Consider the following 15,612-nt stretch of genomic DNA (forward strand, 5'->3'; position numbering starts at 1 on the left):
AGGAAGACTGGTGCCACCTGGCACAGGGAAAGGTGGCGCTATCTACAACCACGGGACAGGTGCACACCCTGACTCAGGGACACACTTTCTGGGGATGTTCCCATGGAGACAGTTCTGTTCTAATGCTTGTTTTGAACACATGTTTGTTTGAGCCTGACACGCACACTAGGGAATCAAGAGAGTGCAGTGCAGAGTCTGCGACTGCTTACGTGGGTGAGGGCAGAAAAATCGCAGAGCTGACGGAGTAGTGTGGGAATATACCCACCCCCAGCATCTGTTAGGAGCAACCCACCATACCCACAGGAAGTTACAACACCCATTTCAGGAAACTTCCTCCCAGCACCTCCCAGTGACCTTCCACACCCATGGGTGAACCTCAGGTCTTTCCAATGTCAAGTGCCAGGAGTGCTGCAGTATTCATGTCATTCTTAGCCATTTAATGTGTTTGGCGGCACGACCATGTTTAGTAGGCACTTTTTTTTAAACATTTCACTGTCACAGTTTCCCAGTGGCGTGCTCTGACAGGTTTCCCAGAAGCCCTGTGGCTGGTGTGAATTTTTATAGCAAGGTCACTTTTAGGAATCCCCTGTGTCACACTGAGGCAGAACTGGCTGTGCTCATCCACGTACACATGGGACACATTCATAAAGTCAGGCAATGGAGACCGGCTCCCCACAGGCGACCCAAGGCAAGCACTGTGCCAGTCAATGACCTCAGTTAACTGCATTTAATGCAGGAGCAGCGCCGGCAGTGTTACGGCCACTTGACAGATTAACCTGAGGCTCAGTAGGGTGAGGGAAAGGGCTCTGAGGGCGCAGCGGGCCGTGCTAAGGTCTGAACCGAAGCCCAACAGAGATCGAAATCCTGTAACATGTGGTCAGATTTACCCAGAGCTGCTGGCTTTTGGCCTGACAATGTGTTTCAAAAAACCTAAGCCAATGTTCTACAGTCAGAATAATTCACACAAAAATTTACTTTTAACTACTCTTAAAGAAACTGCTGGCCTGAGGTCCAGGCCATCAGGGGTCTTGTTTGAAATGCAGATGCTGGCAAGACCTGAGGAGTCACAACTCAGGGGGGCCCAGGCACCTGTATTTCCCACCAGCTCCCAGTGGCTCTGGCTGGAGGACGCCGAGCTGTACCTTCCCCAGGGAGGCTTCTCTGAAGGAGTCTGTGGCCCACGCACATGACTTTGGATAATGACCATGGATAAATGTCTAACTTCTTTGCCTCCCATTGCCACCAACAGAATAGACACCTCCCAGCCTTCTCTCCGAGGATCCTCCCAGCCCCTACGCTGCAATGACCCCATGGAGTCTGTGAAGGACCCACAAGCTCCTATGATCCCAAACACCACTGCCCCTCACCCCTGGCCCCACTGAATGTTCACAGCTGCCACTCCAATCGCTCCCCTGTGAGAAGCAAGCCCTTATCACAGCACACGCACTATGTAGAGTCTAGATGTGAGTCCGACGGGAACATGCACACCGCCAGCACCGCTGATGGCAAAAGTCCGTTGTGTCCCAACAGCTCCCCTGGGTTTACAGGAAGCATACCCCATCAATCTGACCCTACACTTTTGGCTAAAGGGAATCCCACTTCTTCACTTCGCTTATCAAGATTGTGCAGAAGATTTCATTTCTAAAAGTTTGGCTCCACTGCTTAGAAAAATAAAAGGAAACCTCATGTCTGGAAGAGGACGATGTCCAAACTCCTTGTATGACAGAGAGATGTCCCTTAGCACTGGCCTGCCTGCACTTCCTGTCATGTCCCCTTCTGACCCCTGGGCCTTTGCACAGACTGTCCCCAACACCAACAGTCTACCCTTTATCTGTACTTGTGCACCTGATGGTTCTGACCCATTTGTCAAGATTTAACCTTCTATCCAACCCCTACACAGCGGGCAACTGTTAATCCTGACATCCCTCTTTGCAGTGTCCTTCGTTCCCACCCCAAGCATCTCTAAGTGTCTCCCACCTCTGGACTGAACTCCTGGGCAGCAGCAAGCACTCATCTCTGTCGCTCCAACACCTGCACGGGGCCCAGCTGTAATCAGCAGAAACGAAGGAAGCTGCGTGGTCTAAACAATAACGAAGTCATCTTTTAATTAAAAGAGTATCCCCTCAGGTTCTTTTTAAATCCCTCTGATGTACATTTCCTTGGGTGCACAGCTGCTCCAAGGAGTAAATTAAAGTAAAAACCACACAGAACTCCAACAGGTCTGTCCACACCATGGAATAGTACTTAGCCTTAAAAAGAAACTTCTGACACCTGCTACCACAGGTGCCGAGTGAAATGAGCCAGTCACAAAAGGACAAACACTGCAGGGTCCAGCTTACATAAGGTCCTTAGAGGAGTCGACAAATTCACAGAGACAGAGAGCAGAATGGTGGGTGCCGGGGCTGGGAAAGGGGAGTTAGTGTTTAACAGGGACAGTGTGTCAGTTTGACAAGGTGAAAAGTGTTTTGCAGACGGATGGTGGCGGCAGCTGTGCAACAGTTGAATGTACTGCCACTGAACCGACACTTAAAATGGTTAAAATGCTAAGTTTTATGTTATCTGTATTTTACCACAGTAAAAAAATCAGATTTTTACAGAATTCCATAATCCAGACAAGAAAACGCTTCTAATGCACCCGACACTGGATGATGCCAGGCGCAGCCACGGAGAAGTGGGACCAGAGGCCTCCTACCTGGTATGTATGCAGTATCTCTAGGAACGACCTGTAGATTTCAGGGTGGTCCAGGAAGCGGGTCTTAATCTTGTTCACGTAGCTGATGGCATTGTTGAACTCCACAGAATCTGATTCCAGGGGCACCTGGGGCTTGTCCTCCTTGTATAGCAGCTGTTGTTTGAAATTCTCAGCACAGTCGCTGTGGTTGTGTGAGTTCTCCTGACAACAACACAACAGTGAGTTACGGGCAGCCGGACACCAGGACAGACTGTGACAAATGCCAGACCAGGCCACTGTCTGTACAACAACAGGCAAACCTGGCACAGAGCCCAGCGTTCTAATGAGATGCAGGAAAAGGTTCCTTCTGGGGGTCTGGAGGAAGGGGTGCAAACGGGGGACCCCAGAACATGCAGACCGCTCCTCCTGGGCAAGTCTCACATGTTCGCCTCCACCTGATCCTTCCCGACCAGTTCAGAGCACACAAAGGGTTGAGAGACACTGTGCAATTTGGAAAATTAGCATTTGCGAGAAATGTACAAAACGTGGACTATTTAATCCTTTTTGGAGGGGAGTTTCGGCCTCTTTGTAAAACAAGACTTTCCCCACTTTTTGCCACTCCAGTTCGGCGAGACTGTTTTCAACCGCAGGAGCACCTGCTCTCACCAGGGGCCTGTAGGTGTGGGAGGCTCACTGCCCAGGCTGCCCGGACTGTGGGACTTCTGGTGCTAGGCCTCGAGCGAGTCCCGAGAGAAGAGCAGGCCTTGCCCAGTCATCGAGCATGCCCTTCCCTTGTGTGCTTTTCCATCAATCCAGATGAAAAAACAGATACACACATCTCTGCCCTCTGCACTCAGAATCCTAAGTCTTGTGGGGACATACTCCCTGCCTCCTTAACCCTCCAAGGCGATACTTGTTTCTAAACTGGAATTCTGCACATGGCTCCGATGACAGCCCCCACCTGCCTCTGACAGGAGCTGGGCCATCAGGAGTGACCTTGGGCATCCTGCAGATCTCCAGCAAGCAGGGGCTGTTTCTCAAGCAGTTTTCTGGAACCATCCTGTGTCAAACTAAAATGACCTGGTCTCCCAGCGCTCCGAGCCTCTTTCTTGCTGTTTTTCTCCTACATCCACTGTAACAGGCTGCACTTATTTTGTTGTCTGTCCACTCTGACCAGATGGCAAATGCTGTGGGGACAGAGGTTCTGCTTTGTTCACGGCTATATCTGCAGTGCCTGGAACACAGCTTGGGACAGAGCAGCTTCCTCTGCTGCCGGGGAATGATCAGATGAAGAGTGAAGGAACAAAACTGAGTCTTCTGTCCCCAATGCCCAGGCACCCAGCACTCCACCTGCACTGCCTGCCGCCCACAGGGCTCTGGCAGGACGGGGACTGCAAGGCACATTGGCGGTCATCTGGGTGGGCGTCCTCATCTGCTTAGGCTGCTGTAACAAAATGCCACGGGAACAGAAACTTGTTCCTCACAGTTCTAGAGGCTGGTTTTTCCTTAGGCCCCTGGCTTGCAAATGGCTGCCTTCTCATGGTGTCCTCTCATGGCTGTCCCTGTGCACGCATTTCCTTAGGACACCAGTCAGACTGGATGAGCAGTCACCACAAGGCCTTAATTTACCTCACGTACCTCTGTAAGACTCCCATCTCCAAATATAGTCACATTCTAATGCAGTGAGGGTTAGGACTTGAAGGTTAAGAGTCTGGGGTGGGGGGATAAGACACAACTCAGCCCACGGCAGTGGGTGTACAGGTAACTCTAGAAAGTGTGAGCTGAGGACATCGGAGGCATGACAGACCCAGAGCAGTCACAGTTCTAAATGTCACATTTCCCGGGCGGTGGAATTCCTTCTAGAACACTCTGGGGTGCTCTTGCTGATTACCTTGCAGTGGAAGATGGCAGGGAAGGAGCAGGGACAGGGAGCCCTGCGGCCAGGGTTTGCTTCAGAGGAGGCTGTGCACTCACCGGAAGCTCCCCACCGCTTCTGAGGGGGCATTTTCAAACACCACATGCACCTTCCAACCCCCCCAGAGCGAGTCACTGTGACAAGACAGAGAACTACCCCAAGAGACCAGGGTTCCACTAAATGGTGCAGCACTACAGTGAACAGTCTGGTGTTTCTTTAATATGTCAGACACAGTTACCATGTGACCCAGTGATTCCGTTCCCAGGTATCACCCCAAAAGAACTGAAAATGGGTGTTCAAATCTTCCAACACTCATGCTCAAAGTGGCGGTCACTAGTAAAAATCACCAATAGATGGAAACAACCAAAGTGTCCACCAGCTGAGGAATGGAAGAACTAAATGCGGTCCATCCATACCGGGGCATGTTATTCAGCCGTAAAAAGGAATGAAGCTCTGATTCGTGGACGCTCTAACACAACATTAATGAACCTCGAAAACACCATGCTGAGTGAAGGAAGCCAGACACAAAAGGTTATATAGGCCCTGGCCAGTGTGGCTCAGTGGACTCAGCATCAGCCTGCAAACCAAAAGGTCACCAGCTTGATTCCAGGTCAGGGCACATGCCTGGGTTTCGTGCAAGAGGCAACCAGTCCGTGTTTCTTTCCCTCTCTTCTCCCACTGTCTGGCTTCTCCCACTGTCAGGTCTCCTCTGCAACCTCAGTCCATGGCTGGCATAGCAGCCAAAGTGGCCTTTCCAGAACTGTCCACCAACTTCCGGTGCTCCTGGCTCTCTATCCCACCCTCTACACTTCGTGTCCCTGCTCCACTGGCTTCCTGGCTATTTCTCAAACACACTCCCTCATTCCTACCTCAGGCCTCTACCTCACCACCAGGAAGACAACCGCTTCCCCACCCCAGGCACGGCTCCCGCTGCCCTCCTCACACCCTGCCTTGGCCACCTTTTGCTTGCAGTGCTGAATTCCGTCACACATTTCACATCTGTCCATCTGCATCTCAGGATTTCTCACCTGGACTGTGCAGGCACCCCAGGAGCTGGGACTTCCAGTAAACCCCAGGGCCTGACACACAGGAGACGGTCTGTACTCACTCTGTGGGTGACCTGGGCAGAGTCGACCTACCAGGAACTGACTGAACCTCCAGACGACCCTACTCAGAGCGTGGACAGCAGGCCTCCCTTCAAACGCAATGGGGCTGTTTATCTTACAAACTACACTAAAGGTTGGTCTTTTTATCCCTGCCCAAGCTGGCTGCTGCCCCAGGCAAGCATAAAAAGGTGAGCTCCCAGAAGGTAGGGTCTGCCCTTGGGGGACCCACTGACATCCAGTGTCTCTCCCTGCCCCACACATGCCTGACAACGCGTGCCGAAGGGGGGACACAGTCAGGACCAAGACAAATGAGGGTCTTGCCTGACCTGGAGGACTCCTGGGTTTTCCAGGAAGGCAAATCTGTTAAGAAACAGCAGACTGTTTATTTTCTGACTTTGCTACAAAAAGGTGTGGTGTGAGAGTGACACACAGGATGACACTGGGGCTCTCTCCGCACAGGTGAGGTAACAAGGCCCAGATAACCAGATCCAAAAACGGTGCTGACTATGAAAGCTGTGGCCCCAGTAAGGGGACGTTCTTCTGCTCATGGTCCTCTGGCCCTCCTTTTGGCCACGCTCCCCTTGTCACGGCACATGTCTGTCAGTCTTCCCCTTTAGATTGGTGTTCTCCAGCTGGGTCAATTCTGCCCCACAGGGAACAACATCTGGCGCCATTTCTAAGTTGTCACACTGGAGGAAGAAGTGCTACTGGTATCAGGTGGGCAGAGCAGAGGTGCCGCTCAGTGCCTGGCAGTGAAGGCAAAGGAGGCCCCATGAGAAAGAATAATCCAGCCCTGACAGCAATGGTGCCAAGGCTGGGAAACCCCGCATGAAGGGCTCCCCACAGGCCAGGTCGCCCTTACTTCTCTTCCTCGGCATCTAGGAGCCACTCCCTCCTTGTCTGCAGTTAACAGGATTCACGACGAGGTGAAAAATGAAAAGAACCAAGCTGAACTCCAAACAGGGAGGCTAGACACACCAATGTTTTAAAAACATCATCAGAGCACTGGCATACGAGGAGCTCTGTGAGGATGTCCAGCTGCCATGCCCTCTCAAAGGACGCGGGGAAGTTGCGAAGACACCCTGTTTGTGCCTGACACTGAGGGCTGCTGAGAAGCTGGCTGGAAACCCTGCTGGGCCTCAGCACTGACGAAGCAGAGCGGCCTGGTGCTCCTGAATGCACTCTCCAGCTTGGGGGGCGGAACCTGGATGTGGCTTCTTTTGGAAGCAGCAAGACTAGAAGCCCTGCTGAGTGGCTGTTCACTAAGTTCTCTTCCACCTTTCCTCAAGTTAATGTGGGCCTTCCTCACCTTGGCCAGCCAGGGAAGACTAGACTGGTCCGGTCTGTTATCTCTACAGGAACCCTCCCTGGACAGTGTGGAACAGCAGAGGCACCACTGTGCAGTTCCCATGGAGACCCAGCCCAGAGCAGAGTGACTCCCACGGCCAGGGACTGAGACAGGCCATGTGCACACAGGAAGCACGATTCTTGCTCTTTTGTAGCAAGTGGTGGGAATGATACCCTGAGTTCACAGGGTGCTTCGGACTCCCTAAGTACTCCGTGCACTCTGTTGACAATGAGCTTGGCTTCCTCCCCCGGCCGTCACTGTTTCAAAGGTTAATCCTGCCAAGGCTTTTATGGTCTGGAGGCACAAGCCCCCCGTCTGGATCCTGGGGCTTCATTCACAAACATAAAATGGAAGCTCTTTGGAATTCAGCAGCCACCGCTTCCAAGTTCCTTTTTAAAACTGAGATGTACCCCGTGGCTTTAATAAAACACCACACTGGACATGGAGCTTGCCTTGAGTAGGCCTCTCTCACTGCTTTCCTTGGAGAGAACACTGGAGAGAACACTCCATTCTTCAGAGGAGAAATCTGCAAAATGCTTCCTGAACATTTTTACCTTCCCCACTAAAACCCCTGTGGCAGAGACAGAGGAGGTTGAAAGAGTGGGTTTGCTTACACTAGCGGTTCTCATTGGGGGCGATTCTACTCCCAGAAGATACGTGACAATGTCTGGTGAAGGCCTACTAGGTTGAGTCAGGGACACTACTAAACACCCTCCAACGCTCTGGACATCCACCGCCCTCAGCAAAACACCACACCTTAAATGGTAACAAGGCCAGGGTAGAGAAAAACAGTAATAAGCTTATAAAAGTAAAGCTCAAAGAGGCCTCTGCACTACAGATAGAGGAGGCAGCAAGTTGTCACCAAGAGAGAAGAGACCAAAGCCACAAGTCTGAGCTGAGCTAATGACCCTGCTGGCAATTATAAAAATGGCCGATCACACCCACATCCCAAGTGCTTCATTTTGTGGGTGGCATCAAGGGTGGTCAGAGCCATCACATGCCTGAGTACCAGCTCGCCTGCCTACTGCACTCACAGGGAAGTAAGGCCTCAGGCCAAGACCCTAGTTACCCAGGATGCAGTTATTTTGACTGGACATTAACTGTGTCAGGAGAATGCCTTCCTCACACGCACACACATACACCCACTCCTGATTTAAATCCTCCTAATGGATCGATTTGGGAAGCAGAGGCTGCCTGTATAGGTGTTTCGATCTATTTCCATTGTGCTAGCAGAGAGTAGCACATCTAGCAAAGACCAAATTGTCACTGGCTTTCCAGCAATGCAATATTCGAGACACACTGTCTGACCCGAGTGCCTGAGAACCAGTGTGAGCTGTGTTAAGGCCAATTATCACACAAACCACTGCAGCAGCATACCTGGCTGGACAGAGGCGACTGTATGTTTAACTTGCCATTCTTAGGAATGTCGATTCTGTACCCAAGGGGAAGGAAAGCGTTGAATCCAACGATGAGGTCAGGGTGTTCGTGGAAGAGCTGTGAGACTCGTCGGATGACTCCAGGAGTATCGATGCTGGAATAAAGAACGTGAATGGGCAAAAGCATCTCCACAAACAAATTCGAAGTGAAATCTATTCCAGACTCCTGTGACAGTGCCATATAACCAGCTTCTCACTGACGACAAAGCACCCGAAAATGTGACTGGGGTGATTCTGCTGACAGTGATCTACTTCCAGAGCAACCAGGCCTCAGCTCACTGTGCCCCTGGTGCGCACCACAGAACGGTCACATGGAACAGCTCCCCCAAACACTCCAAGCACAGGTACTCAGTGCTAAGGCTGTTGCGAGAGCAACTGCAAGTCCTGGACTCCAAGATGTGGCAGGAGGTCAAAGTCCTCTAAATGATGGGGTGAGATAAATTCCTTCATTTAATATGAATTAGGGATCAACAATGACACAGGAATTGATCCCAGCAACTGATTACAACGCATAAATACTAAAGGACCTATAAGCACGGGAACTGCTTAAGAATTCGAGGGGAGGGGTGGGGTCTCCATCACGGGTGCAGTCAAGGCCAAGGCCTCAGCGTAGTGTTTGTGGAAAGAAACCAGGCCAGCCCTGTCATACTTCCTTAGAGGGAGAAGCAGCAGGGTGGGGATGTAAGTCAAGGATCTAAGCATCAGAGGACCCAAGTTCTAGTCCTGACTCTGTCTGATAGGCCTCAGTGAGTCTCCTCTCACACAAGGGGATGATTCCAGGGTCCTCTATGGATGTCTAACCCTCTTGATTCTATGCCTGAAAAAACAACTAATATGTTTTAAATGCCTTCTAAAATAGCAGGTTCCTTACCAAGGATTTTGAGGGCATAACTTCCTAGGAGGCCTGGGATTAGGGTGAGGTGAGTGAGGAACTCACCTTGGGGACAAGAGTTAAGGGAGAGAGGTTGCCAAGACATTCAACAATCAAGAATAATAACATTTTAATGCAATGCTTTAAAAATTAATTTTAAAGAGACCTGGATAAAAAAAAAGTTCATTTAAAAATCAAAATTTTGAAGAAAGACTTTGCTGTTCTGACTCACCTCACTCGCCTCACCCCTACACCTGCCCTCCTTCCAGGAATTCCCATAAGAGCTCCACAAAGAGGGGACTCTACACTCCCGTGTTTTAGAGTAAGGAACCGAGGATCCCAGAGGTTTGACGACCTGTGCAAGGTCACCCAGCTGGGGGCTCCACGTCGCTCAGCCCGATGGCGGCCCCCCGGGGTGGAGAGGGGCCCCACGGGTACCTTTGGCTTTTGAACTCCTTCATAATCTCCAGGAAGCCGTTGTAAGTGGCAGGGTCGCTGCCAAAGCGGATTTTCACCTGGTCCAGGTAGGTGAGGGCGTCCTCCACCTACAGGAGGGGGAGGGGTAAGATCCCGATGAGCCAGGTCGGCGGAGGGAACTGGGGACTGGGGTCTCTGGCGGGGACGGAGCCGGGCCGGCATCGGAGGGGCCTGATGTGAGAGGTCGGTGGTCTGGGGTTCCAAGCCCCATGGAGAGCCAGAGGTGGGGCCGGGCGGGGCACGGGTTGGGGGCGCAGGTATGTGAGGGCCAGATGACGGGGTCTCCAAGGGAAGGCTGGGGCGCCACTCACATGCACTGGCAGCTTCTCGTGGCCCGCGGACCCCGAGCGACCCCAACGGGCGCCGCTCAGCCCCCGGCCCGCGGGGCCGCCTCCGCCGCCAGCGTGCGCCATGTTGGAAGTAGGAATCTTGGTCCGCCCCGCCCCCGCCCGCGGGCAGGACGCGCATGCGCCGGCTCCGCCCTGGGGGCGCGGCCTGATGACGTCAGAGGGGGCGGGGATCCTTGCGGGCTTTGCTGTCTTGGCGCTTACCCCTAAAGCTGATGATACACAGTACTAAAGCACTGGTGGGAAACCAGTGCCTGGTTTTGCCTGGTTTCACACCCAAGTTCAGAAAGTTTTTACACTCTGTGAAAGTTGGAAAATGTCTAAAAGGGAAGACTTTCGTGACACGCGAAAATGCTGAAATTCAAATTTTTATTTCTGTAAAATAAAATTTTATTGGAACACGTGCATGCCCACCCTTTACCCATTATCTCTGGCTGCTTTTGTGCCACAGCAGCAGGGTGGGTTGGTGAGACAGATACTAAGGTCTGCAGAGCCTGATATATTACTAAAAAATGTTGGTGGAACCCTGCTTTCTAGGGCTGATGTGACAATGTGGCACAGCAGCCTAACACAGGGCCCTATGTGGTGAATTTTTGTTCCGCTCCTCCCATCTTCACTTCCCTAGTTCTGGCCTCATCACTTCCCCACTGGGCCAGTTCAGTAGCCATGTAACCAGTTTTCCCCACCCTGGTGCTATCAAGAACTGGGATCATTCCATGGCTGCTTCCAAACCTCCAAAGTCTTCTGTTTTGTTTTTTTTTCTTTCTTTCTTTTTGTGAGTTGAAATCTAAGCATCTACATGCAGCATTGGAGGTCATCAGAACCTGGCCCTTATGAACCTTTTCTTGCAGAATTTTCTACCCACCCTCTATCTGTGTAGAACCTCCTGCCAATTCCTGACTGGCCTGGCTGCTTGCTGGCCACGTGCACTGGCACATTCCATTTCCCTTGCCAGAAGCTCTGTTCCATCTCTTCATTACCCAGAAAACACCTATGCATCCTTCAAAACACAACCAAACTGACTCCTCCTCTGCCCTGCTTCATCACAATTTCCTGACACAGAGCCGCCACATCAGTGAGCATTTATGGAATGAATGAGCGTATAATCAATGACCAAATGACATCTCTTGTTCTACACGAACAGGTGCTGGGAAGCTGAGAATGCATTGGCAGTGAATGCATCATTTACCAGGCACTGTGCTATGTGTCAGGAATAGAATAGTGAATGAAACTAACAAGGCTTTTGCCCTCCTAGAGCTTTTAGCTTTTCAGGAAGACTAGGAATCAAATAATTACACACCCAAACAAATGTCAAGTTTTAACTATAATAGATACTTCAAAAAAGGTACAAATGTAACAGTTACTATGTTCCAGTTACTGTGACTGTTTAACAAACCACCCCAAGAGTTAGAGACTTTGATTGACAACAAAATTTACTTTGGTCTCCAATATGCAATTTGGGCAGGCTTGGCAAAAATAGCTTATCCGTGGGCCCTGGTGTCAGGTAGGTAGCTAGAAGGCTGAAGCTGGAATCCTCTAAAGGTTTACCCACCTGTCAGTTGCTGCTGGCTGTAGGCTGATACTCATGTTGGGGCTGCTGTCAGGAGCACCGACAGGTGGCCTCTTCAAGCAGCCGAGCTCCCTTCTATGGCAGCTGTGTGATGAGTTAGGAATTTTGGTCTTGGCATTTCATGCTGGTGGAAATTGCGCATGGATTTTATGCAAGGAGGTGCTTGAGCAGCTTTGAATTTGGAAGCACATCGCTCTGGCTGCTCTGCAGGGAAGCGATTGGAGGGGATCCAGAGGTGAGAGCAGGGAGGCTGTTTTATCCTGCAGGCAGGGGACGGTGGTGGCTTAGACCAGGATGGGAGCTGTGAAAGTTGTGGGGGTGGGGGAACAGGAGTGGTACTTAGAAGGTAAAACAGAGCGAATATGGTGCTGGGCAGAAGTCGGGGTGAGGGCGCCGGAAACATGGCCCCCAGCCCAGAAAGGAACTCTGCACGACTTCAGCACACTCCTGTAGGAACACGCAGCTAAAGCGGACTGTGGCCACCAGATGTCCTTTTCACATCCATGCCTGACAACTTATTAGTCGCTGTTCCGGAGAACCAACAGCCTATGTATGCTTCTGACACGCCGACAAAGTCCTCATACAATACCCACTGCCTCCAAGGAGTGTGATTCTATTCAAATTTTAAGGATCACTTTTAGTTTTCCATTCTTTTCATAGATTTCATGTGGTCAGAGGAAGCCCTCACTCATTTTGAGAACAGGCAACCACAGACCAATTTGCGTGCGTGTGTGTGTGTGTGTGTGTGTGTGTGTCCTTCAGAACTCAGCTAGAATGCTACCTCCTCCAAGAAGCCTTCCTCAACCCCTGCTGGGCTGGGTTAAGCTCCTGGGTGGCAGGAGGTATTTTTCCATGGTGGTCACATATATTTCCTATCTCCCATGCTATTCCAGAGCCCGTATGTCTATGTGCCTGTGTTAGAATGTGGACAATGGTACACATACATCTTGTCATTCTTATTTTCTTAAAGCATAAAAAGTTTCCAAGGTAATTTTTTCCTTTACCATTTTCATCTACACAGATGAAATTGAAAACCTTAGACTTGACAGTTTAGATGGACCAGCTTTGGAACACAAATTTCCTTACTGTTTGTCAAATTTAACATTAAGGGGAGATTCTTAAGCAGGTCTTTTGTTGGATAGTCTTTTGGTGGGGTTAAGAAGATAAGATCAAAAGATCCTGTTTCAATCTGTCTCCCCAGATGGCAAACTTGATAACCAGAATCTCTAAAGTCCAGAATCAAGTGTCGTGGCAGAATTTCAAGATGGACCCGGAGATTCTCATCTCTGGTCCATGCACCCTGTCTAATCCCCCACCACGGAGCGTGAGTGTGACTTGGGAGTGCAATGCATGTCACTCCTGAGATTAGGTGATGTCACATGGCAAAGCTAAAAAGATTTTGGAGGTATCTTTAAGGTACCAAATGAGTTGATGGTGAGTTCATCAGAAGCAAGACTCTTCTGGGTGGTCCTGACCTCATCAGGAGCACCCTTTAAGAGACAGTCTAGAGGCAGAGTCTTGAAGCAGAAAACAGATGCGATCTTGCTGGCCTTGAAGGAGGAGGAGCCAGCCTTGCAGCAAACTGCCTAGGGGGATGGGCAGCCTCTAGGCGCTGTGAGGAGCTCAATTCTGCCAACAACCTGAATTAGCGTGGAAAAGGGCTCTGGGCCTCTCAATGAGTTCCCAGCCTGACTGGCACCTTGTGACACCCTGAACAGAGAGCCTAGCCACAGGCACCCAGATTCCTATCCCTTGAAACTGTGAGACAATAAATGGCTGTTATTTTCAGATACCAAGCTTGTGGTAATTTGTTAAACAGCAATAGGCAACTAATAACACTCCCATGAAGTAGCCTTGTTGAAAAAGTATACCCTGTGCAGGGTGGTATAGCTCAGTGGATTGAGCGCAGGCCCATGAAATAAAGGGTCGTTGGTTCGATTCCTAGTCAGGGCACATGCCTGGGTTGCAGGCCAGGTCTAAAATCTCTTTAAAAAATGTATACCCTGTGACAGTGATGTGTTGATGTGTCAGTGTAGGTTCATCAATTGTCACAAATGTACCACTCTGGTGGGGGAAATTAGGCATGTATGGGGGTAGGGGCATATGGGAAATCTCTATACCTTCCAATTAATTTTGCTGTGATCCTAAAAGTACTGTAAAAGATAAAATCTATTTTTAAAATCTTTACCCTGAATCTAATTGAGCCTCAAGACCAGGCCTGGCAGGCTTTTCTGTAACGGGGCAGATGGCAAATATTTTTGGCTTTGGGTCATACGTTCTCTGTCACTGTAGCATGTAAGGTGCCACAGGCAACATGTAAGTGATGCACGTGGCCATGTTTTGGTAAAACTTTACTTCCAGAACAGATGCAGGCTCACAGGCCGTGGCTTGCTGAGGCCGGCTCTGGAATATAAGAGACTAGAGAGACAAAATAACCAAATACAGCACATGAACGCATCTTGGTTGGGTCCCATTTGGAAAGGAGCAGTTATAAAAAAGAGGTCTGGGGGCTAATGAGGAAAATTAGGGATGCCTCTGAAAAGATATTAAATAACGATTGTCAGTGTTCACAGGTATGTGTGGTTCATAGGTGTGTGTGGTTGTATGGGAGAGTAACCTTCTTCCTAAAAGACTGTCCTGCGTCTTGGTGTCAACAGGGCTGGAATGAGGGTGAGGAGAGTGAGGCAAGTCTGTGAGAGAAAAGGGTCAAATTCCATTTTTATTTAAAATGCTGATATTTGGTTCATTACACATTTTTATTTATTTTGATTTTTTAAAAACATGAAAATAAAACATTACTTATCTTGATTGTCGAGCTGTTTGGTGCCACCTTGAACTCTGTGTCCCTCCTCACCCCAGTCCCCGCCCTCACCTGGCACCGGCTCAGCAGACGATGGAGCTGCCACCGCTGGGACTGGCGAGTCAGCGAGGGGTCACCGTGCGCACAGGGCAGCTCTGCTGTGAGTTCTAACGTTACGGTAGGTAAACAGTCTTCAGACTTTTAAACTACACTTTAAAAGAAATTAAAAAAATATGAAACTTGTAGACCCAGAGAACAGAGTGGCAATTGCCGAAAGCAGAGGGATGAGGGCAGGTGAGACAGTCAAGGTGGCCGTGGGCGCCCAGGTAAGTGGCAGGGCCTGGGTCGCAGCGTCCCACACATTTGCAAGTTGTTGAGAGAATACGTCTTAAAATATCTTATCATGCAAAAATATTTTGTGACTTTGTGTGGTAGTAGGTGTTAACTGGACTAATTGTGGTAATTTTATTTTATAATAAATACAAATATCGAACCATTATGTGGTACACCGGAAACTAATGTAATATTGCATGTCAGTTACACCTCAGTGAGCCAAACAAACCAAAAACGAGACAAAGTAGCAACCAAACCCCCAAACCAAAAACCAAACAAAAAAGAAAGAAAGAAAGAATGAATGAATGAAAAGTAATTGTAACTGTGTGGTGATGGATATTAACTAGATGTATTGTAGTGATCAGTTTGCAATATATACATAGAATGAATCATGTGTTGTACACCTGAAACTAATCTGTGTCACTTATATCTCAGTTTTTAAAAGGTCTCTAGAATTTAACAAATTAATTCTTGCTACGGCTAGAGGGGCTGTAGATTTCCATAGTCCTGGGAAAGTCCAGTTTATTTCAGTGGTCTGGGAGTGATTATTAAATCATTCCATTTTACTCTCAAAAAGTGTCCCCTAGCATGGATGGACCTGGAGAACATTATGCTAAGTGAAATAAGCCAGTCAGAGAAAGACAAATACCATATGATTTCACTGATATGTGGAATCAAATGAACAAACTGAACTAACAAGCAAAATAGAGACAGACTCATAAATGGAGATCAGGCTGA

General features: G+C 49.6%; 1 protein-coding gene across 2 annotated transcripts in view; it reads right to left on the minus strand.

Moving 5' to 3' along the window:
• The window catches only part of SIN3B (SIN3 transcription regulator family member B), a 36,312-nt gene extending 26,067 nt beyond the window's left edge, over positions 1-10,245 (minus strand). Inside the window, exons 1-4 of one of the 2 annotated variants that reach the window (XM_037029028.1) lie at positions 10,136-10,245; positions 9,786-9,892; positions 8,418-8,571; positions 2,693-2,893 (exon numbers count right to left, since the gene is read on the minus strand). In XM_037029028.1, the coding sequence (XP_036884923.1) occupies positions 2,693-2,893; positions 8,418-8,571; positions 9,786-9,892; positions 10,136-10,237 (564 nt within the window). In that variant the 5' untranslated portion in view covers positions 10,238-10,245. Of the gene's footprint in view, positions 1-1,977; positions 2,064-2,692; positions 2,894-8,417; positions 8,572-9,785; positions 9,893-10,135 lie in introns of those variants that run through there. The other variant, XM_037029029.1, reaches the window with a different exon arrangement.
• Between the last annotated feature and the right edge of the window lie 5,367 nt (positions 10,246-15,612).

The sequence above is a fragment of the Sturnira hondurensis genome, unplaced genomic scaffold (assembly GCF_014824575.4).
Source record: "Sturnira hondurensis isolate 20B ecotype Veracruz unplaced genomic scaffold, ASM1482457v3 Scaffold0020119, whole genome shotgun sequence".
NCBI classification, from domain to species: domain Eukaryota; kingdom Metazoa; phylum Chordata; class Mammalia; order Chiroptera; family Phyllostomidae; genus Sturnira; species Sturnira hondurensis.